Raw genomic sequence first — 21,574 nt, 5'->3', positions numbered from 1 at the left:
ATGGGGCTGTTTGAGAAGCACCTTATTCACCTAAAAGACCTGCCAGCCTACCTGCCATCCTACATCTCAGATGTATGAATTTATGGCCTTGTGATGAATTTTCTGATGCCTCAGCTCCCTAACATCGAAGCACTCATCCAAAGTAGTTATAGCTTTACAAATAGATATTTTTTTTTTTCAGAAATAGAGTTTTTCCATCTGTTTGTTCAATTTTCCCATCTGTTCCTCTAGCCTCATAGTCTTGTTCAACCTGTTTACGAAGATTGCCTTTAAGTGAATATATATATATATATTTTATTTTTTTTCCATTCTTGGACAATTGTTTCTTTCACAGTGGTTTGGTTTGTTCTTTAACTGCCTCTCTGAACTACTCTGGCCACTTTTAGTTGTTTTTCCATCTGTTTGTTCAATTTTCCCATCTGTTCCTCTAGCCTCATAGTCTTGTTCAACCTGTTTACGAAGATTGCCTTTAAGTGAATATATATATATATATTTTATTTTTTTTCCATTCTTGGACAATTGTTTCTTTCACAGTGGTTTGGTTTGTTCTTTAACTGCCTCTCTGAACTACTCTGGCCACTTTTAGTTTTTGCTAACCCATTTACATTGCCAACATGCATTTTAATCCATCGATGTGACCGTACGCTTTAAGGCCAGGAGGAGTTCTTGTCTGATGGATGGTGATCCCTACAGCAGGGCTAGACTGTGACCTGCGGATAGATCCCAGTGAGAAACCCAGCATGCCCCATGGGTGGCATCACGGCCTCTACCTGGGTACCACGAAGGTGGGTGACACCAGGGCATTTCCAACAGTGCTGATCTTGGTCAACGGGGTCAGTCAGTTTGGGCATGTTGCTTTTTTGTTACAGTAAAACAGGACTCACTGCTACCAGGAGCACCAGGGTAGTAGACAGACCAACTATTGCTCTCTGCCACGATACATCCTCTCCACCATGATGCCATTTAGTCACCTGCTCAGGAGCATTTTCTGCACCCATCTAGTGTGATCCAGGTGTTGCTCAGGGGCTACACATCTTTTAAAAATTAATTATCAGGCAATTCAAAAACACAAGCAGCTTGTGATAAGAAGCAGATAAATTTAAAATGAAGAATAAATTACCAATAAGCCAACAGCCTGTTATCAGTAGAGGCCTCCACTGAAGATGGTCTTGCAGCATCTCCCAAGGGTTCACTTCACTGAAGAACTTCTTGTAGCTTCTGAGTAGTTACTAGATAGAGATTAAGGTACCCAAGGCAGTCCCCAGCCCGTGCTTGACCAACCTAGAAAAAAATTCTCAGGAATCACCAGCCAGTGTTTTATTACAGTTATATCAGAAGCTGGACTGGATTTGTCTCTGTAATTGTCTGAGACACACAAGTAAGCACCCTTCAAGAAGCTATCATTTCTGCTACAAAGAGAAGACAAATTTGCATCTCTCCAGGCCACCCAAAAAGTGATCTTTGATTTGTCAAAATAATCCTTTACAGAGAGGACTTGAGAGCTTGGAAAATACCCAGAAATGTGTTAATCTACACTTTTTAAATTTCTCTTTTTATGTAAGGAGGGGGAAAATAATAATAAGCTTGTAAATCATGTGGTTAAGTTTAAAGAAAAATGTTTTGGGAAAGTTTTCTAGCCTTCTGCAAAACATTTTGGTTTTATTCCTTCTGTCTCCACAAGACTTTTGCCTTCTACCTTTTGCCAGCAGGAGGAAGACTGGAAAAATTCTACTGGCCCTGCCACTGCAAGGGACAATTGTGGAGTGGTTTTATTTTTACCCTTCTTCTGGTAGAATGAGATCAGACCCTCCATTTAGCTAAAGACAAGGCATCTTCTTTTTCATTCCAGATGTGCTAAGCTATTTGTAAACAATGAGGGCTTTTGTCATATTCAACATGAGGTTCAACACTTTGTTGCGTGTTCATGAGCCTTTGAGGACTGCTGGGCTCCACCTTTCAGATAACAGGGCTCACAGAAAGACTTTGGGTCGAGGAGACCCCAATTCCCAGTTTCCATGCAGGAGGACTTCCCCAGAAGGACTCAGAGCAAGCACTGGCCTTCCAGACTAAATGCAACATCTACTTCTTTGAAAGGTTTGTACCTAACAAGAGCATCTTGTTAAGGCATGTGCATGATGGATGGGGAGCAGCCTTCTGCAGCACCCCCCCTCTCTTGGTCTTGGTGTTGGCTTTATCTTAGGGTGGTCTTCTGGCCACTTGGATCTAAACAGAAATTTGCTACAAATTTACTTCCAAGGGCAACTGTCTGGGCCATGAGATTTTAGGTACAAGAAGCCAGTCCTGCACGATTGATAGCAAGCTCAAGGCTTTACCTTCCAGCTCAGCATAGTTTGATGGAAATTTATCCGTTACCAACCTGTGCTGGTTTGGCTCCCTTTGTTCCCAGAAAACAAGCCAGTCCTGCACGATTGATAGCAAGCTCAAGGCTTTACCTTCCAGCTCAGCATAGTTTGATGGAAAGTTTATCCATTACCAACCTGTGCTGGTTTGGTTCCCTTTGTTCACAGAAAACAAAGGCTCTGCGTTCCCAGCTAAATCTCCCCATACGAGCATTTCTTTTAGCTAAACAAAAGCTCGCTAAATAAGAACGTTTCTCCCCTTGGGTGATGATGCATTCCCCCATGCTCATGGTATGCAATATTCCCTTAGTTCACTTATTTTGTTACTTTTTACAGTTCAGTTTCCATATGCTGCTGCTTATGTGTGGTGCCAATGCTGCTGGTGATGAATTTCTTGCAGAGCTGACTTGAGCAATGTCTCCCCAAAGTAATCATTTTCTGTCTCCCCAGCATTTAGCTGAGTACATAGTCTCCAAGACCTTTCATCAAGCACCCATCAGCAATGAGTTCAAGCTAAGCAAGACACCACCCTGTTCCAGAGGCTGGGCAAATCACATGCCTGCGTTGTAACTAATTATTTCTATTGGCTGATGGTATTTTTAATGCTTCTGTTTTGCGGGTAAACAGATTTATCTTAGGAAAGCAAAGGTAATAATGATGCTGGGCTTTATGCATTGCCTTCCTTCAGAGACTGAAAGGCTGAATGCGGAAATAGGTGTAATTTACCTGTATTTTTATTTTCACTCTGATTTTCATACCCAGGCAGTATGGGCATTGGGGATTGGTGGGCAAGACTGAGAAAGTCTGAAAAAATTGTGGAGCCTCTTAACCAGACTCCATAAATGGATGACATTAGCCATTTGGTCCTCAACCTCCATCTCCTCATGAACCTCCCCATTTAAAATGGAACCTTTTCTAACTGTCAGGCTCCCTGGAGAAGCCAATTTGTGGTGCAAGGAGCCCACCATGCAGACCCCACATTCAGACAGCACAAGAACATCAGCCACTTGTGATGTTCAACTCACCCTTATGATCCCAGCTGCAAATCTGAGGCCAGACATCTTGCAGGCATCTCAGCAACTGCTCTGGCAACTGTGATGCTCTTTATACACTGGTTGTGTTGCAGAAGCACTCAGAGCTGTCTCAGAGCACACAACCAACCCATGGATCAAGGAGATCCAAAAAAACAGTGCTTGACCCAAAATGCTTACGACTGAAACACCAGAAGGGTGATAGAAGCACAGGAAAGAGGAAAGCACTGATCCAAATCAGGGTATTGCGGAATGGAATGGACCCTGAAAAGCTCTTTCAGGCTGAAAAAAATAAGGAAAGGGAAGAAATTCAACAATTTAAAATACTTAGAGGGAGGTGTCATGTGTATGCTGTAAGCTATGGGCAGATAGCACTGTCTGGGTGATTTCCTCGCCCGTGGTACTTCTGCCCTTGTTTTTAAAGAAATCTGGGTACTGAAAACAAAAAACTATGGCTGGTGATATTCAGGAGTGACAGTGGCTGCCTTCAGGGGCCAACCCTGGAGACCTGAACCAGTGTCAGTACCACCAGCTGCTCAGCAGTGTCCATACATAATGGTCCTGCACAGGGTGAAAGTTTGGTTCCCCCACTCCTGGAGTTTTCTGCTTTGGAAGGACCCTTCTTCTTTTTCTTTCCACCACTGAAAAAAAGAAAAAAGAAAAAAAAGCAAAAAAAAAAAAAAAAAAGCTGTTTTCAGTGGAAATTTTGCCAGGGATAAGTTTTCCTGCCTGCCCTCCCTGGGCTGGGAGAAGGAGAAGACCTTTACCTGCTGCTCGCTGCCGGGCAGGGGCACAGTGAAGGAAACAAGACCCAAGCATCCAACGGTGGCTTTTTCAGCTGGATTTCAGTTTGCCTGCTGGGCTGGGGTTGCAGCTGGCTGGCCTGATCTCCTTCCCTCCCACTGGCTCTCAGTGAGAGCAGAACATGCCTTCTCCTGCTGATTCCTGCTTGCCATATTGATTGCAGCAGGGTATAATGGAGACAAGTCAGGCAGAAAGCCAGCCACCCTTGGGAATGATTAAAGAGCAAGCAGAAAAGGATAGAAGTGAAGAAAAAAAAACAGGCTGACACTTAGGACGTGGTGGATTTGGAGCAAATTCTGCCCCTTTCTCCACTTCACCCCAAGCCGGTGCCTGGGATAGTGCAGCAGGACCTCTTTTTCAGCAATCCCCAAAAGTACCATGGTATTGACCTCCCAGTGTACACGGGGAACGTGGGGAACAAAATCCCCAGAACGTGTCCAATATCCCTATTGTGCATGGATTTGCAGACTGATTATTCAGAGCGTAGCCAAGGAAAGGTAAGGCTATGACCCATTGTTTTCCTGCGATCAATTGAATACTGTCATTTGCATTTAAAACGCTCCGAATTCGCACTGTCAATATGCCAAACAGCTGCTCGGGCTTTTCAGCATTCCATGGTGACAATCACACTATCGTACATCATTGGCACAAGGATTTGCAATACTCTCAGTGTCAAAATTTTGTGGGTTTTTTTTTTCTTTTTTTTTTTTTTTAAGAAAAAAAAATCCCCCTCACCCCCCAAATACCCAAACCTGTGAAAAATCCACATTTAAAATGACGGCGTTTGATGCTGCTAAGCAGGCCTTCACAGATGCCAACATATCAAAATTCATCTCTTTTCTTCCTCTCCTACAATTAAAAGGTAGTTAAGAAAGAGGCTGTTCCTGATAGATCCACCTTCTGTTTTCTCCTTTGTATGCGTATTATTCATTAGCAGCCTAATAAGAGTTTCAAAATGCTCTGTGCCTCTGCCAGCAGGGCATATGTATGTAGACATGTGCTTGTGACAGATAAGTACATAAACAGCATATTGGCACCAGAAAGACATCTGTGCCTAGAAAAACGCTTGTGATATGTACATAAATGACATTTTAGCTCTAGTCAAGTCCTTGTGGCTTTGAGAGGAATATGTGACTGTACTCTTCTCGGTGAATACTGAAAAGGTGCATCTTAGAGAGTATTTTAGAGGTTTAAGGAGAGTCGGAGGAAGAGCTGGGATGTGGGAAAGCCACCCCGTGCGAACAGCCGGGGTTGCAGCCCCGGCTTTGCCAGGTTGCGGCAGACGGCGGCAGAGTCTTGCCAGGGGGATCGTGGGCGGTTGCTGCCGGCAGTGCTGTGAGCATGGCCCCCTTGGGGTGGAAGCACCCGGCACCCCCGAAATCTCATTCGATACGTCCCTATGGGGTCTGCCATGCGGGGCGGAGTGGGGCTGGCAAAGGCAATGCAGCTCCTGCCTGCGAAGGGAATAAAATCTTGGCCCAAAGACCAAAAAGTCAGGGGGTGATCCAGGGTCTGGAGGCACGGGGAGCGCTTCCTGCAGTGCTTTCTGCTACCTACATTTAATTATCTGGCTGGCAAATGCAATCCCTTCAACACAACTGTTTTCTACAGCAGAAAAGGGACATTTTTTGTCTGTTACAGAAGGGGACCAAGCGTCCTGTCTTTTGGGATCCCTCCAGGATTGTACAACAGGGCACTTTGTAGGTCTACTCAGACCACTTGGCTTGGGCTCATAATGCCTCAGTTTACCCATGCGTGGTGACAGTTCCCTACTTTATAGCTTTAATTAGTTCTGGAAACCTTTTTGTGGCCAGGAGGCAATAGTTGAGAGATCTGCAGGGGTCCCAGGAAAACCTGGAGAATATTTGTATTTAGTCTTAGGTAGGGGAGAGAGAAGATGCAAAATTGGAGGCACTTTAGTATTTGCCACACATGCACAGCAGTAAATATGGACTTGGATCCCTAATTTTGGGGCTTGGAGTCAGACACCCAGAGATATTTGAGCCCTGAGCTCCCATGGGAGCACTTATACCCCAGTGAAATCACCCCAAGTGGGGAACTTAAGTGTAAGGACTGGGTTCAAGCACCGCCTTTCCTGAGCTTGCTGCAGGAGGCACGAGTGCCCCAGCACTCTCCATTCCTCACCTTCTGCAATTACAAATCTGCAGAATTCATTTGATCCAGTAAAGCAAATCCTAAAAGGAAATGAATGTCCAGAGCTGCCATTGCCTCTGGGTCCATTAGGACTCACCTGGGCTGGATCATGAACCAGCAGCTGCACCTGCATGAAAGCCCTCAGAGACGTGGCCTTAACACGCACATCGAGGTGGTCACTGCTGGTGAAAATGGCAGTGCTCCTCTGGGTCTGACATAAGGAGGAAAGAAGAAGCAAAATATTTTTTGATGCAAATCAGGATGGGTCCTTGCACTTCGCTGGAGCCTGTCAGTTGACGTGACCTGAGCACGTTGCTCCCCAGATGGGTGAGGGTCTCACACCTCCAACATGGTGGATGGAACCACAGTGGTGGATGAGCTGTTACTTGCCTAAAAAAAAAAAAAAAAAAAAAAAGTGTTTGGGGGGAAAATTGTCTCCAGTCATTCTCATTTTGCATGTGATTTTTGCTACATATGTTTCTAATCATTAAGAAATTCTGTAGCTTAAATAATGCTCTGAAAGTACGGTAACTGTTGGACTACATTCTGTTGTAACCTTATTGAATTTCACTTCTCTGGAAAAAATAATGGGATACTATATCTTGAAAAACAAATGGTAATTGCATTTTTAACAGAATGTTTCTCTTTGTGTTTCAAAACCTTCTGCACACAGTTAGACATCTAGCCAGGGAAGAAGGTACAAAGCATATGGGCCAATTTCTGTCTGTTGGCTGTTCAAGATGCCTTAATATTCAAGCAGCGATGTGTGTGCGTGTCCATGCAATATGGCACAATTTATCTACACGGTATCCACGAGCTCAGGTGAGGTGGTCAAAAAGTTGTGTACTGGAGTCAGAAGAGGTATTCAAGGAGGAATTGGGGAAGGTGGGTGTACATCCTGCTCCTTATTAGATGTGTGGGGGTACATCCTTGTATTAATTGAGCTATTTGAGCCACAGATGACCAATGTTCCTGTGTTTGTGGTGCTGGCCAGAGGCTTGGGTGAATCTTCCAGGTGACCAGGATCTTACAGCTAAGGTCTTGTTGAGATTGCAAAAACAGGAATTACCCAACACCTTTGTACCGCCCATGAGCCACAGTTTTATGACTTCCTTAGTGTTTTGGGGATTTGCACATCGCCATGTGCTGGGAACCGATTTGATTAAAGTCTGGGACCCAAAATAGCATCATTGCAACATATTTTGTTAACATGCTGATGTCATTGTCTACCGAGGACAGGAGACCCTGGTAATGCTGGAGTGCTCTTCCCTAATTTTTAGTAGATGTGGCATGTTAAGAACTTTGTGAAGAGATGCATTTGGACATGTGAAGCTTCAAGGCAAAGTAATAGGCTTGAGGTTTCTGACTGACAAGACACATGTGAGTACATGCAAAATGTGCTCCTCCTGCTAAAAATAACATTTCTCCTGTCAACCACGATGCATCCGCCCCCACAACACCACCCAGAAGAACACATTAACACCTTGGCTTTGCACGTAGCCCGATTCACAGCAGCCACAAGTGGTAGAGGGATCTGCTCTCTGTGTGCATGCTGACAAATCATATGGCGTCGCGAAGAACAGAGGAGTGAAACTGGGCTAGCAGAAGTTGACGCCTTATCATCACAGTCCCTTCGGGCATGCTGTAGGCTGACACCTCCACCAACCGAGTCATCTCCCCGATGCCAGGATGAAGAACACGAGCCCACTATCCTGATTTAGCCTCGGGTAAGCGAGGCTCAGCTTGCCACCCCAGGAAGGGTGGAATAGGTGTGTTGATGCAAATGGGTACAGCAGCGTCACAGCATGGGGAAACGCACAGCATGTCCAACCACTGCTGCTGGCAGCTGTGCTACAGTGACATATAAAATATACTTTAGAGACCAGTGATGTGAGATGTTTCTTTTGCTCCCCATTTGCTGCCTAATACCATCCAGAAATCTGTAAATAAGATTTCAAACCAAGAAGTGTTGGGTTGCAGGTAGGTATTACCCTTAAAAAGGACTCCTGTAATAACAAAGGTGTAGATTTGTCATACAGCCTGTGTGTGCGCTTCTGCTGCCATTGCAGTCACCAAGGTAATGAAAGACATGGACAGTAAAGTTTTTAAGAGGTGAAAGACTAGATAAATACCAGCATTTTCCCCAAAGATTATTTCTCATGAAAATTTCCTTTTTTTAATTTTATTTTTTACTCCTGAAAACTTAAAGCTTTCTGTAAAATGTTGAAGACAATAAAAATTTAGCATTCTTCTGAACTTCTTACCATAACTTCTAGGCAAATAATTAGAAAAATCATTATTGATGGTTTTGCTTTGCTATAAATTTAGATTGTTCGCAAAGTAAAGCTCTTAAAAGGCAAAAGAAAAAGTTGTAGCTAAAATATTGACAGGCACCACGAGGTCAATTAGCGGTCACCAAGGTCACTCCCAGTCCACTGCAGCCTTCTCCTGGGACAGCGTGAAGCTTTCAAAGGAGATTTTCAGAAAACGCAAGAGATTTAAATGCATAAGTTCCAATCGCTTGTCTAGCTGGCAAGCGCATGAGCTTGTGTTCTCACTCTTGAAATTAAGCTCCTTTAACTCTTGTTTAAGTGGTCGGGCAGAGCCCTGGCCCCTTGCTGTGCTACCCTTGTCTGAACTTCACGTGATGATTCTGCCAAAGCCGGGCAGGCTTTGGTGGGTGCTGAAGGCACCTAGTCCTTTGCAGACAGTGCTGAGCACTTAACAGGATCAGCCCCTCAGCAACATTTATGGTGTCCATCACCTCAGATGCCTTACGGTTTTTTAAATTATGCAACGCCCACTATATGTAATTAGCCAAGTAAGCCGCTTTCTCCTAACCTCAAATGTTTGTAATGCTTGTAATCCCAGCTAGGTGTCTGTATAAAGGAGCTCCTTGTTAAGGGCGGAAGGGAGAAATATTCTTCTGTAAGAAAATCGGGGAGTTGACAGAGATGTTAAAGCTAGAGGTTTGCAAGATTGCTTTCATTTGGCCAAATGTTGGAGATTTTGGGGTGGTTTTTGGAGATTCCAGTGCTTAAACTTAGTTATTCAACTAACCGGCAGAAGCTGTCCATGAGAAAGCAGCTCGCACATGGCAAGCCCTGTCCCCAGTAAGCTATCAGCAGCTTAGCTCGTTTTGTTTCCGTTCCAGGCCTTTCTTACTCCTGTTTTAGCAAATGTAACACCAGCATCAAGTCCCTTCCTGGGATGAAAATCCATGAGTTCATCAGCCAAGATGGAGCTTCAGTTTTGGCCTGATTCGCTTTCTGTATTGGAAAAGCTGAATGGTCGAATACTCTTGGTGGTTCTGGTCATTTTTCTTCTGGTTATTGACCTTGTGAAAAAGAGACGCCCCAGGAATTTCCCTCCAGGGCCACAGCTCTTTCCTCTCGTGGGAACCTTTGTGGACTTTAGGCAACCTCTCCATCTTGCACTGCTAAAGGTAAGAACTCCATGGTCATTTCTCCTACTAATAATATTTCACCTCTTCAGTGGCTTTTGTCACCAAGCCTGAGAAGCAAGGACAGCCTCTGAAGAACTAGCTATATGGTAACTATGTATAATAGACAACCCTTCTTGGTTTTACTCTTACTATCACCTCCTTTTCCATGGGAGTAGGAAGGTCCAATGGAAAAGAAACCTGTAACAGAGGAAGACTTGTACATTCCTAGTCTTTTTTCCCACCTGACCATGAACATTTTCTGCTGGGGCCCAGGAAGGGTTTGGAGGGGTGAGCCAGGCTGGGGAAGGGATGGCAAGTGCTGTGTGAGAAATGAACTGTTTGGACTGTGAAGATCACCTCCAGAAATAGCATTGTCATTGTCTTTGATCAGAGGCCAACAATTTGCCCCATTACACCTGAAAGAAACATTTAAGACCCTGAGATAACCATCCCTGTGGCTTTTTCTGTGCTGCAGAAAGAGGCTCTGGAAGGGTTTATAGAGCTTTGACTCCCACCAAAGGCAATGAAAGAGAGATACTTTATACATGCTGAGTATGCAACTCTAAAAAAGTAGAAGGAAAAGTTCTGTCTTTTACTTAGGCTAACGCCAGCCTGTCTACCCTGGCTTTTCACAGGTGTTTCCCAGGGGAACCCTTGGGGAAGGCTGAGGCAGCGTGCTCAGGATATTTTGTCAAGACACACAATTATTGGTAATAAAATTAGTCACATTCATTGACATGCACACAATGACTGAGACATCCATTTGGTCCCAGACTGGTTTAATGAGTCATCACGGCAGCTCAGGGTGACCATGTGTCCCCTTTTGTGTAGACTCGTAGTGAGAAGAGGATGGCCGAGCAGGGCCCAAGAGATGAGATGATCACCCTTTGCACTTATACATCAGGGACACACCAGAGCCATGCAAGGAAAATGGCTATAATTTAGCCATAAATGTATTCAGACTTAAAATCAGAAGACTCTAGCCGCCAGCAGTTGGAGCCACCTTCTAAATGGGATATCCGGAGCAAGAAACCATACTACCTTAGCCAGCAAGTTGATGAAAGGGATTATTTGTTGTGCTTTGCCCTCAGCAACAAGAGCCTGGGCATGGTGGCCCAGGTGGTGCCTTCACCTCTTGTACCTTTCCCGTGAAGCAGAGGGATGGAGCAGATGCCCATCAGTTACAAAGCAAGTAATGTCCCTGTTAAATTGATGCAACCACCTGCTGAAAATGAGGTTATACCTGCTAATAAATATAAGCAAACCATCTCTCCCACAATACGGCTCTCTAGAATTTTTTTTTTTTGCCATCTCCAGCCTTCATGGAATAGTTAAGGTTGGATGGGACCTGCAGACTTGGCTTTGGGTTTTTCTCAAGTCCCCTTGCTCCAAGTAGGACTGAATTCAAAGTTAGGTGCCCTTGGTCGAGATCTTGTGTGGGTGAGTTTTTAAAATCTCCATCTTCTTGCTCTCAGAGGATGATGAACTCTCTTTCAGCTTATTGGTCGGTATGGGAACATCTTCAGCGTGCAGTTTGGAAGTCTGACTTTTGTGGTAGTCAATGGGTACCAGATGGTGAGAGAAGCTCTTGTCCACCAGGCTGAAATATTTGCAGACCGGCCAAATATTCCACTTCTCCAAGAAATATTTAAAGGCTTCGGTAAGCACAGCTACCAGGATTTTGGTACAATCTTTTCTTCTATTTGCAATGATAACAGTTCGTGTGAGAGAAACAGGCTGAATCCAACCCTCGTCAACTGCACACACAAAAGCTTGCACAGAGGGAAGCAAGAACTGAATTCAGTCTAACAATCTCACAGGTGTACATTTTAATCTCTCTGGGATTTAGGGATGGTGAGGAGATCAAAGCCAGGTCTTGATGAAAGAGGAGAAATAAATGCAAGCTGCTCAGCGATCGATACACTTGAAGAGTTTTCCCCTTGGTTTTAGTTTCTCCTTTACTTTTTCTCCCCCGGTTGCACACAGCTCCAGAGACGGGGTGTGCTGCTCCTGCCTGCAGCTCTGCCAACAGCGTGATAGTACTTATAGTATTTTGGCTTACACTTTTTTTTCCCACGCAAAGTGACAAAGTAGCAGATTAAAGCAAATCCATAAAGCTAGATCTTTAGCATAAGCCAATTACACTTGAATTTTAATTCCCAGCCAAAGCTATAGTTTTTCAACGTCTCTGGGTTCTGCTTGCTTTGGTTTGGGGTTTTTGTTCGAGACAAAAGGCTGTTTCTGAATCCTGTCACTCATATGTGACCCAGACTGAGGTTTATTCACTTGTTTTTTCCACATACAGGGCTCATATCATCAAACGGGCACATATGGAGGCAACAGAGAAAGTTTACTTTGGCAACACTGAAAAGCATTTCTGTAAGTTTTGAAGAAAAAGTGCAAGAGGAGAGCCGGTACCTTGTGGAGACGATGGAGGAGGAGAAAGGTGGGCAGTTAAGTTACAACGCTGTGCCCAAAGCTTCCAGTTAAATGAACGACAAGAAGTAAAACTCTTACTTGGACGCAGCTCCTAACATGCAAAACATTTCTTCAATAGCTCAAATCTCTATCTTGCTCTTCCAGGCTGTGCCTTTTAGCACTTATTTTAGACCTCAGGCGCACTGTTTTAGTTCTTCCTTATCGATATTAAGCAAATATATACAAGGCATTTATTAAAACTCACGTGTTTATATGGCTAAGAAAGTCTCTCCTGTATTCTGCGAAGGAACAAATGCAGCTCTCCTGCTATCAGGCACGCACGCTCAGAGGCTTAGTTAACCTCTGCTTGTCCTTGGTTTTGCAAAGTATTTTAGAACTTGTTTAGTCAGGCTTTTCCTTTTGTATCGTGCACAGATGAAGCGTGTGCTTTGCTCTTTCATGGTCCAGCTTTTAAGAACTGCCAGAGGGATATTAGTAAGAATAATTTATATGTTGGTTCATGGGTGATGTTGCACTTCAGCTTTAAATAGAAGCAGATGGGGTTTAGCTAATTCTATGGAGCTATATATAGTAAACAAGAAAGATCTAAATAGGAATTGTGAAATTATATACCGAACTTGCTCCATTTTAATTGCTGTTGCGCTGAACAGGCCAAATACTTCACGTTGCCAATTGATTATAGTCCTTTATAGTCCTAATCAATAAACTAATTAAGCTGCTGGTTTGGGCCTTTCTTCCCATTAGTAATGACAAATAGTGATCATGTCCATCACTCTAATATCTGAGCACCAGCCCAGTTTAATTACTTTCTTGAAGAGTGGAGAGAGCAGCAGTCCTCTGGAGAGTGCCTTGCATTTCAAAGCGATGCTCCCCAGCGTACCGGCAGCAGCTCAGGGCTGAGGACTGTTATTAGTCTCTCATCATGGCAAGTAGCTCTCCAGGCTGCCTAAACATCCCCTAGGCAATGACAGTCTCTGCTCGATAGCTCTCCCAAGGAATGCAGAAGTGACGAATGTCACACCACACTTTGCTCTTATAGGAGCTGATGTGCTCACGTCTATGGGCTACTTGAGCTATTGCTGGATTTTACAGATGGACTGTAATCCTCTCCCTCTTCCCTCTCTCCTCCATCTCACTTGATTTCCTTGTGGTGGACAGTTAAATGTCAATGCAATGGCATTTTTGCAGTGTGGTTAGTCCTGAGGTCCCTGCCCCAGGCTAAGCTTAGAGGGACCCTCTCCTTGTGTTTAAAATTGGCACCAAAAACATGTCGGAGCATGCAAACCCAACAGCTATAGCGTGGCGTGCTCCCAGTCCTTTTCCCTGGAAAACAGTTCAAACCCTGCTTCGGCAGCGTTGTGCTAACGTCGGTGTGTGCCAGCAGCCTGGGCTGGAGACTGGAGGGGATGTCCTCGGAGAAAGGATGCTGTGGCACACAACATCCAACCTCCATCAGGATGCTGGACATGATGGGGGTGGCAGGGATCCCAGGACAGCAGGTGAAGCCTTAGCATCACCAGGGGTGAAAAGCAGGTGAGGTCTCACCTCAACCTCAAAACTGTTGATCTGGTAGAGAATGTGGTTTTGACTGAGACTTTAAAGAAAAAAAGAAAAAAAAAAAAAAAAGGCAAGCTGTCTTTCATTTTGTTTCCTCCAGGACAACCGTTTGACCCTCATTATAAAATTAATAATGCTGTTTCGAACATCATCTGTTCCATAACTTTTGGGAACCGCTTCGACTACCATGACAACCGTTTCCAGGAATTACTGCACTCGTTGGCTGAAACACTGCTGCTCATTGGAAGTTTCTGGGGCCAGGTAAAGCCTGTCGGATGCTTTTCTAGCTTCAGCTGCATATAAGAGCTCGGAAACTGGAGTTTCTAAGGCACTGATGTAATCTACTTTTCCCCCAGAATAAGAGTCATGTTATAAGGGAAATGACCACGAGTATTGTTTCCCATTAGACTGGGTTTATACGCAAAATCCATCAGAAAAGCAAGGAAGCAAGTTAAAACTACTAAGGTACTAACTAAAAAAACACTGCAGGATTGTAAAACCAATCTTATCCCTGATAAGCAATGAAGAGCAGTGGAAAAACCTTATAAATATCTATGTTTCTGAAAAAAGAAGAGTAGCACTCTCAGGGAAAATTCACGTCTTTTCCCCCAGCCCTTTCCCAACCAGTTTCACAAGTAATTTTTATTTATGACAAAACTGTCTGAGAGTCCAGGCTTATAACCAAAGTGGGTGTCTTTGGGGACAGACTGCACATAGCTTCTGCGTGGCCGCACACCATGGGCCAGGTCTGATCTCTGTCCCCTCCACGGACCCCAGCACTAAGGGGCTCCTCTGCATCCACACTGATTAACGCCTGCGGTGGCCACCTTGCATTAGGTGACAGCTTTGACCACCCAGTATTAGAGTACTTTATCAGCAGAAAACACCTGGCCAATCCTTATTTTGTTTGTACTTGTTTACATCTGTGTAAATGAATTGAGTTTTGCAACAAAACTGATTTTTTTTTTCCTAGTAGCAAAAAGCGCTAACAAATGGTACCATCATCTCAGCTGTGATACCTGCTTTTCTTTTAATTCAATAAATGCTCTTTTGCTCTCTTTGATTTATCACCAGGTGTATAATGCTTTCCCCTTGGTTGCGAGATGCATACCAGGACCCTTTAGGAAAATCTTCATGCACTGGGAGAAACTGCAATGTTTTGTGAAGGGAGAGATCGCGAAGCACAAAGAGGATTTGGACCAGTCCGAGGCAGGAGATTATATTGACTGTTACCTGAAGGAAATAGAAAAGGTAAGAGGGAAATACCTGAAGTCACCTAAAGCTTAACCCCAGAAATGAGCAGATGAGGGTGAAGGCTGTTCTGTCAGAGGAGCCCATGCCTCACGCGTTGCGTTCTCCTCCCTACCTCTTCCATGTCAAACTTTTAGCAACAGCAGGAGCCTGATCACTTTGAAAACACACTGATTTTATTTTTTTTTCATTTGAAAGTATTTACACTTTGTCTTCTTCCATTTTTCATTCTGCCATGTGGCGTAGGAGGACTCTTGGGGGACATGTTCACGTTTCTGAGAGCTCACAGCCCTGCGTTTGCTATTGTGAAACTTCACATTTAAATAAACTACCTGCTTTCAAAAGTCACTCTGCAGCAAACAGGGTGTCTTTCAAAGCATTCCACAGGGCTTGTAATGCAATGAAAGTACGGGGTAGAAATTTCCAAGACCAGGGGTGATGGATCATAAAATAGCAGCAGGACTTGACTTACATATGGATGGTTTTGGATTAGGTTCTTGAAAGTATCTCCTCCCCAATAAGAGTTTTCATTGTTTTCCTCCAAGTTTAAGGGTGACACTAGCTCATATTTCCATGAGGAAAACCTGCTGTGCTCCACCCTGGACCTCTTCTTAACTGGGACTGAGACAACAGCAACCGCCATCCGCTGGGCTCTGCTCTACATGGCCGCATACCCCCACATTCAGGGTAAGACCACTGATGAGTTTTTCATTTAGTCCAAAACCAGCTATGTGAAACTCAGAAACAGAGTTTACTTCCAGCTTTACTGCATGTTGGACATGACTATGCCCCAGTTTTCTTACTGGGAACCTTTTGAGAACAGCTCTTCTTTTTTTCTCTCTTGCCATAGAGAAAGTGCAGCTCGAAATCGACGCGGTGATCGGCCAGTCCCGCCAGCCCACCATGGCCGACAAGGAGAACATGCCATACACCAGCGCGGTGCTGAGTGAGGTCCTGAGGATGGGCAACATTGTGCCACTGGGGGTGCCCAGGATGTCCACTAGTGACACCACCCTGGCCGGCTTCCACCTGCCCAAAGTACATGGAGACCATCAGCCCCTCCCACTGCCCCACCAGAGTGAGGTCTTCATGGCCCAAGTCCCAAATCTCATCTGGAGGGGAACTAATCAGTAGAATCACAGTTATATGGGAAACACAAGCCCTCTTGATGGATGCTGTAGGGCTCTTATGGGTCTTACCACCTTGTAGAGGAGAATTGTGAGATCCTACAGCATCAGTCATAATTTTCAGTTTTGCAAGATTTATGCCTTAAATTTTATACAAGATGCCCTCCTGGCATTATGGGAATAGAGAGCCAAGAAACATAGAACCATAGAATCATAGTATCATTAAGGATGGAAAAGACCTCAAGGATCATCAAGTCCAACCCAACACCACCTAACTCACTAACCCATGTCCCTAAGCACCACATCTACACGTTTCTTGAACCCCTCCAGGGATGGTGACTCCACCACGTCCCTGGGCAGCCTGTTCCAACGCCTGATCAGTCTTTCGGTGAAGAAATTTTTTCTAATATCTAGCCTAAACCTCCCCTGGTGCAACTTGAGGCCATTTTTTCCTGTCCTATCACTTGTTACTTTAGAGAAGAGGCCAGCACCCACCTCACTACACCCTCCTTTCAGGTAGTCGTAGAGAGTGATAAGGTCTCCTCTCAGCCTCCTCTTCTCCAGACTAAACAACCCCAGTTCCCTCAGACACTCCTCATAAGACCTGTGCTCCAGACCCTTCACCAGCTTCTTTGCCCTTCTCTGGACCTGCTCAATGTCCTTCTTGTGGTGAGGGGCCCAAAGGAAAAGCAAAGAGTTTGGATTTGTTCATTCCACAGAGTATTCAAAATAATCTATTAGAACTGGTGTTTGGTAAAAGCTAAATAATAGGTATTGATGTGTACACACTGTTCTGGCATTATGAAAGCAAATATGAGATTTCGATATATCTAATCTCTTCCATGTATGATTGGTTGCATCCAGGAAAATTAAAAAGAAAAAAAAAATCTGGCCATTTTGATCCACACTGATTAAAATATTTGTCTTTTTCTGATGGAGGACATGGAGATAAACCCCATCAGGTTTTAAACAAAAAGCACTATAAAGCGGATCAATTGGAAGCTATTTTGTTAAATTGTTTGAAATTCTTATGGCAACACAATGTTAGCAATTTAAAGATGGTTTACATTAACATCACCAGTGACAGCAGCACAAGGTACGGATCAACACTATGGTGATATATCGAAGAGCACAGAAGTGAACAATCCTGTAGGCTTTCACCCTTATTTAATTACATAGCTTAGGAAAAAACATTTTGCCCTTAAAAAAAAGTGTAGTTCACATTGTGTGTGGAACAGAGCTAATAATAAACTAGTCTGACAACACACCATCTCTTCTCTGTCACATAATCGCCTGTTTTCTCCACCTCTGGCAGGGCACCACCCTGATGACCAGCCTGACTTCGATAATGTTCGACAAAAATGTGTGGGAGACTCCAGACACCTTTAATCCTGAACATTTCCTGGAAAACGGCCAGTACAGGAGGCAGGAGGCTTTTCTGCCCTTCTCTGCAGGTAGGATGATGCATAGGGAGATGGTTTTCCCTTTCTCAATGCTCTTCTTTTTTTTTTTCTTTTTGTTTCTTTTTTTTTTTTTTTTTTTTTTTTTTCCCCCAACACACCCTCTCCAGAGCAGGGGGTACTGCTCCTTGTCCAACTTTCAGCCCATCCCCACAGTGAAAATCCCAGTAACAGTTAACACTGACTGCTCGGAGCTGGAGGGAAATCAATTTGTTATTGCAGGATGAAAAAATAAGGCTTTTTGCTCTTGCACAAGCTGCACAATTTTCTTTTTTTGTTTTTTTTCCGAGTTTCCCCTCTTCGTCTATCCGAACAGCCATCACAGTTTGCTCAGCAGTAAACTTCTGGGGAACATTTCTGCAAAATGTGTGGGTGAACATTGCCACCTAACCTTTCAAGGAAGAAAAGCTCCCACAGCCTGTTCAATGCAACGTTTGCAAGAGGAGCCCAAGAGGTGGTCGAATCTCACTCGGGACTCAGTGGGGTAATTTTTGCTCTTTTTTCCAGGCAAGCGGGCATGTCCCGGGGAGCAGCTCGCCAGGACTGAGCTATTCATCTTCTTCACAGCCCTCCTGCAGAAGTTCACCTTCCGACTACCATCGGCCGAGGTGCTGAGCTTCGCCTTCACACTCAGCCTCACGCGCTGCCCCAAGCCCTTCCAGATCCAAGCACTGCCTCGTGACTGAGGCCGGCGTGGGGCCACCCTGCACCCTCCACTTCAGCCCTCTGCAAGCTGGAAAGTGTCCCTTCTCCCATCCACCCCATAGATTTTGGGCCAAAATGATGGGTCACAGATGTCTAGCACCCACCAACATGTGGGCGGCAGTGGGAAGGGCAGGAGGGTCACATCCTGCACACTTCAATGAGGACAACCCCTGGGGCTCTTCCCTTCAGCTCCTGCCTCCTCCCCTCGATCATTTTGACAAAATGCATGAATTTCAAAGCCTTATTACTTGATTTCCACTGTTAGCACCTCCCAGCAAGGTGTCCGCCAGCTGCAAAACCATGGGCACCGTCGGGTCCACAGTGGCTCTTCCACAGGGGGTATGTCCACCACCCAGAGACCATTTAGCAGCCCCTAAATCCCAGTGCTACAGCACCCTGAATGGCCATGAGCTAAATTTTCTGAGGTCTGCCTGGTCAATGGGGGCAGCTGGCCTTGGACATACAAGCTCTGGGTTCATGCCCCAGCATCAATTTAGACTTGCAAGTGGCCATGGTCGATCCTGAGGCTCAGGTGGGCATGGCCTCTGTTTGGGGTGCGTTCTTCTCACCACCATGTTTCTGCTTTGCAATGGAAATAGAGGTCATTGCAGCAGGAGCATGCAGTTTTTTACTCTCATACATATATGGAGGTTTTAGTTAGGACGCTACAGGGTGGTAGAAGCAGCTTCTACCAAAGGCCAACCCAAGTGGGATGTCCTGAGGAGCCATGCCTCCAGGTTGCAAATGGTTGTAAAAATGCAGTATTGCAATTGTATGAGCAGGAAAGGTTTATCCAAAAAGGTTTGCGGTAGTAAAATACACAACAGGAAATAAAAGTTGCAATAAAATAATTGCATGGTTTTCTCATGAGGAGTTTTGCTGAAGCACAACAGAACAAAAACCAGCAGACTGTGTCGCAAGGGTCGTGCCCACAGCAGCTCACCGCTGGCTGTCAGGAAGGAAACGGCGGAGCCAAGGCTTTGCGGTGAGAAGTCATGAGCTCACCTGCTTCCCTTCCGCTTCTGGCAAAGGTTCGTGGCCGTGCACGATGAGGATGTCCACAGTGTGGGGACGAGGAGGTGGGCTGGGGGCATGGCACTGCCCGTGATGGAGATACTGCTTCTGCCCAGAGCAGGGTCTCTCTGGAAAAGTGTTCATTAAATACGCCACTTGTGGAAAATTTTTCCATTTCTGTGACCAAGCATTAATACTGAGAATCTCCATCTTGTGTGAGCATTTTTTTGGAATGTAGTCACAGCAAAGATAATTCTTTTTCTTCTTACCTTTCATAAGTGACTTTCCTATGCACATGCATGTACGATACTGAACAGTTAACAGGAAATCAGGATTAAACCAGGTTTCATTTCCACCGGCTTTAGCCTCCATCTCTGCCAAGAACCACCTCCGCTTCAGTTACAAAGCCATCGCTGTGCAGTGGCAGATTTATGCCACATGGGAGAGTCCTTTGCACATCACATCCCTGCCACACCGGGCTCACAGGGATTTTTTTCAATGAGCTGTACTTCTAACGGATCACTTTATTCCTCTTGCATTTTTAATGTTTCACAGTTATAAGCATCCATGTTTGGTGTTTTTCTTCCTAAAAGAGAAATCATAGAAGACCTGTGGATTTATTTTCACCTATGAAGTTTTCAAAGCTATTCAGGACCAGACACTGGTTTCTCTCAATTGATTTTTTTATTCACTCTGGTCTAGGTTCTGACCTCTGGTATGTGGCTACAGCTTGTATTATTTGCACTGCCTTAGCAAACAAATGTTGATCTTCTCCCTCTTCCATTTCAAACTTGCCATTCCACGTTACTTTAGTATTTCCTCGCCTACTCATGGAGATAATAAATGACTGAAATCTTCTTTTCCTTCCTTTATTTTTTAAATAAGTTAGGGGGCAAAAATTAAATGCAATGATCCCATACAAAAAAAAAAAAATTGTTTATTTTTTGAGTGGAACATCTCACGTGAGTGAAGGAGCACACATGCATCTCCACAGGCTCAGGCCTAAGTGTTCATGAAGGCCAGAGACAAAAAGAGATATTCTCCTCAAAAACAGTTTTTTACCATTTAAGTTCATTGTCTTTGGCAGCGGACAACCCCAAAAGCAACAACTGACCTACAAAGAGGTCAGCAAAACACAGCACATGCCTCAAAATTAAATGTGGTACGTGCATGACCCACTCCCTGTCTCAGAGCCACAGCCTGCTCCCAGCTACCACCAAAGGGCCACAGCCTGCAGAGCTGGGCTTGTGCTTCGGCTTTTCAGCACCTGCCTTAACTGTGTTGGTCTTTGGGCACGGCTTCAGCGTGGGCTACGGACTCAAAGGCCAAAGCAAGAGGGAAGGGATGGCTGGAGGGCTTGGGACAGGGACAACCTCATGGCCAGAGCAGGTTCCTCACTTGTCCGTCAGAGATCAGAAAATGACGGTGCTGTCCTGGTTTCAGCTGGGACAGAGTTAACCTCCTTCACAGTAGCTAGTGTGAGGCTGCATATACTGATGGTTATAGTTATTGCCACGACAGTCAAGGACTTTCCATCTTCTCTGCTGTAGCGTATTAAAGCACGGACTCCTGGATGAAGGACAGAAATGACCTTTGCTGTGCACAGCAAGCCTCTTTTATACTATCTCCGCCCTAATGTAATCTCATGCAAAAGCAAGCTTGTACTTTTCCATCACGCGCACTTCATGTGAGTGTCCACACAGCTCCTTCCTTAACGATCATGTTTTGCAATGCTCTCTGGTTGTTTATACTTCCCGTGGCTTATATCCAACCAGATCAAGGACATCACGCTCCGCCAGCCTAGTCAGGCTGCTTGCTGATCCCACATTCTCTGCTGTGCCAGTGTCTGCAGGGGCGGAAGAAGCTGGGAGGGAGCACAGCCCCAGTTACTGGCCTAGGATTCGACCAAACAAGGAAAGAGCGAGGGGCTTGGAGTGGTTGGAGCATCGCAAGCAGCGTGAAGCGTGCGCAGGACACTGCACGGTGAGGACTACAGGGAGGAAAGAGAGGAGCTCACACTGAGCCATGGGCTCACTGGAACGGCATGGCAAGGCTGTCAGAAGTTTTTAATTCTGGCCCTGCAAAGCTTATTTCTGTCCTTTAGACAAGGACGTGAATCACTGGGGTTTGGTACAGAAGCCATGGAAGGCGGGAGGGGAAAAGGGGAGCTGGAGGGGTTCTGCTTTGGGCTGGTTTGTTTTTTTAAAGAGCTTTGAGAGAAGGCTTG

General features: G+C 45.0%; 1 protein-coding gene across 1 annotated transcript; it reads left to right on the top strand.

The window, feature by feature from the left end:
• Window positions 1-9,587: 9,587 nt before the first annotated feature.
• On the top strand, window positions 9,588-18,314 carry LOC104462916 (cytochrome P450 2J2). Its single transcript, XM_010075067.1, has 9 exons — window positions 9,588-9,794; window positions 11,292-11,454; window positions 12,100-12,240; window positions 13,891-14,051; window positions 14,865-15,041; window positions 15,587-15,728; window positions 15,892-16,079; window positions 17,484-17,622; window positions 18,136-18,314. Exons 1-9 carry the CDS (start codon window positions 9,588-9,590, stop codon window positions 18,312-18,314), a joined length of 1,497 nt encoding a protein of 498 aa, XP_010073369.1.
• The last annotated feature ends 3,260 nt before the right edge of the window (window positions 18,315-21,574 follow it).

This window comes from Pterocles gutturalis, unplaced genomic scaffold, assembly GCF_000699245.1.
Source record: "Pterocles gutturalis isolate BGI_N339 unplaced genomic scaffold, ASM69924v1 scaffold5707, whole genome shotgun sequence".
Classification (NCBI taxonomy): Eukaryota; Metazoa; Chordata; class Aves; order Pterocliformes; family Pteroclidae; genus Pterocles; species Pterocles gutturalis.
The sequence above is the reverse complement of the archived record's forward strand: the minus strand, read 5'-3'. Positions and strand labels throughout refer to the sequence as shown.

Coding starts and splice junctions, on each gene's coding strand:
- LOC104462916 (XM_010075067.1), top strand. CDS start 9,588: ATGGAGCTTCAGTTTTGGCCTGATTCGCTTTCTGTATTGGAAAAGCTG. Junction 9,795..11,291: donor TCCATCTTGCACTGCTAAAG/GTAAGAACTCCA, acceptor ACTCTCTTTCAG/CTTATTGGTCGGTATGGGAA. Junction 11,455..12,099: donor AGAAATATTTAAAGGCTTCG/GTAAGCACAGCT, acceptor TTCCACATACAG/GGCTCATATCATCAAACGGG.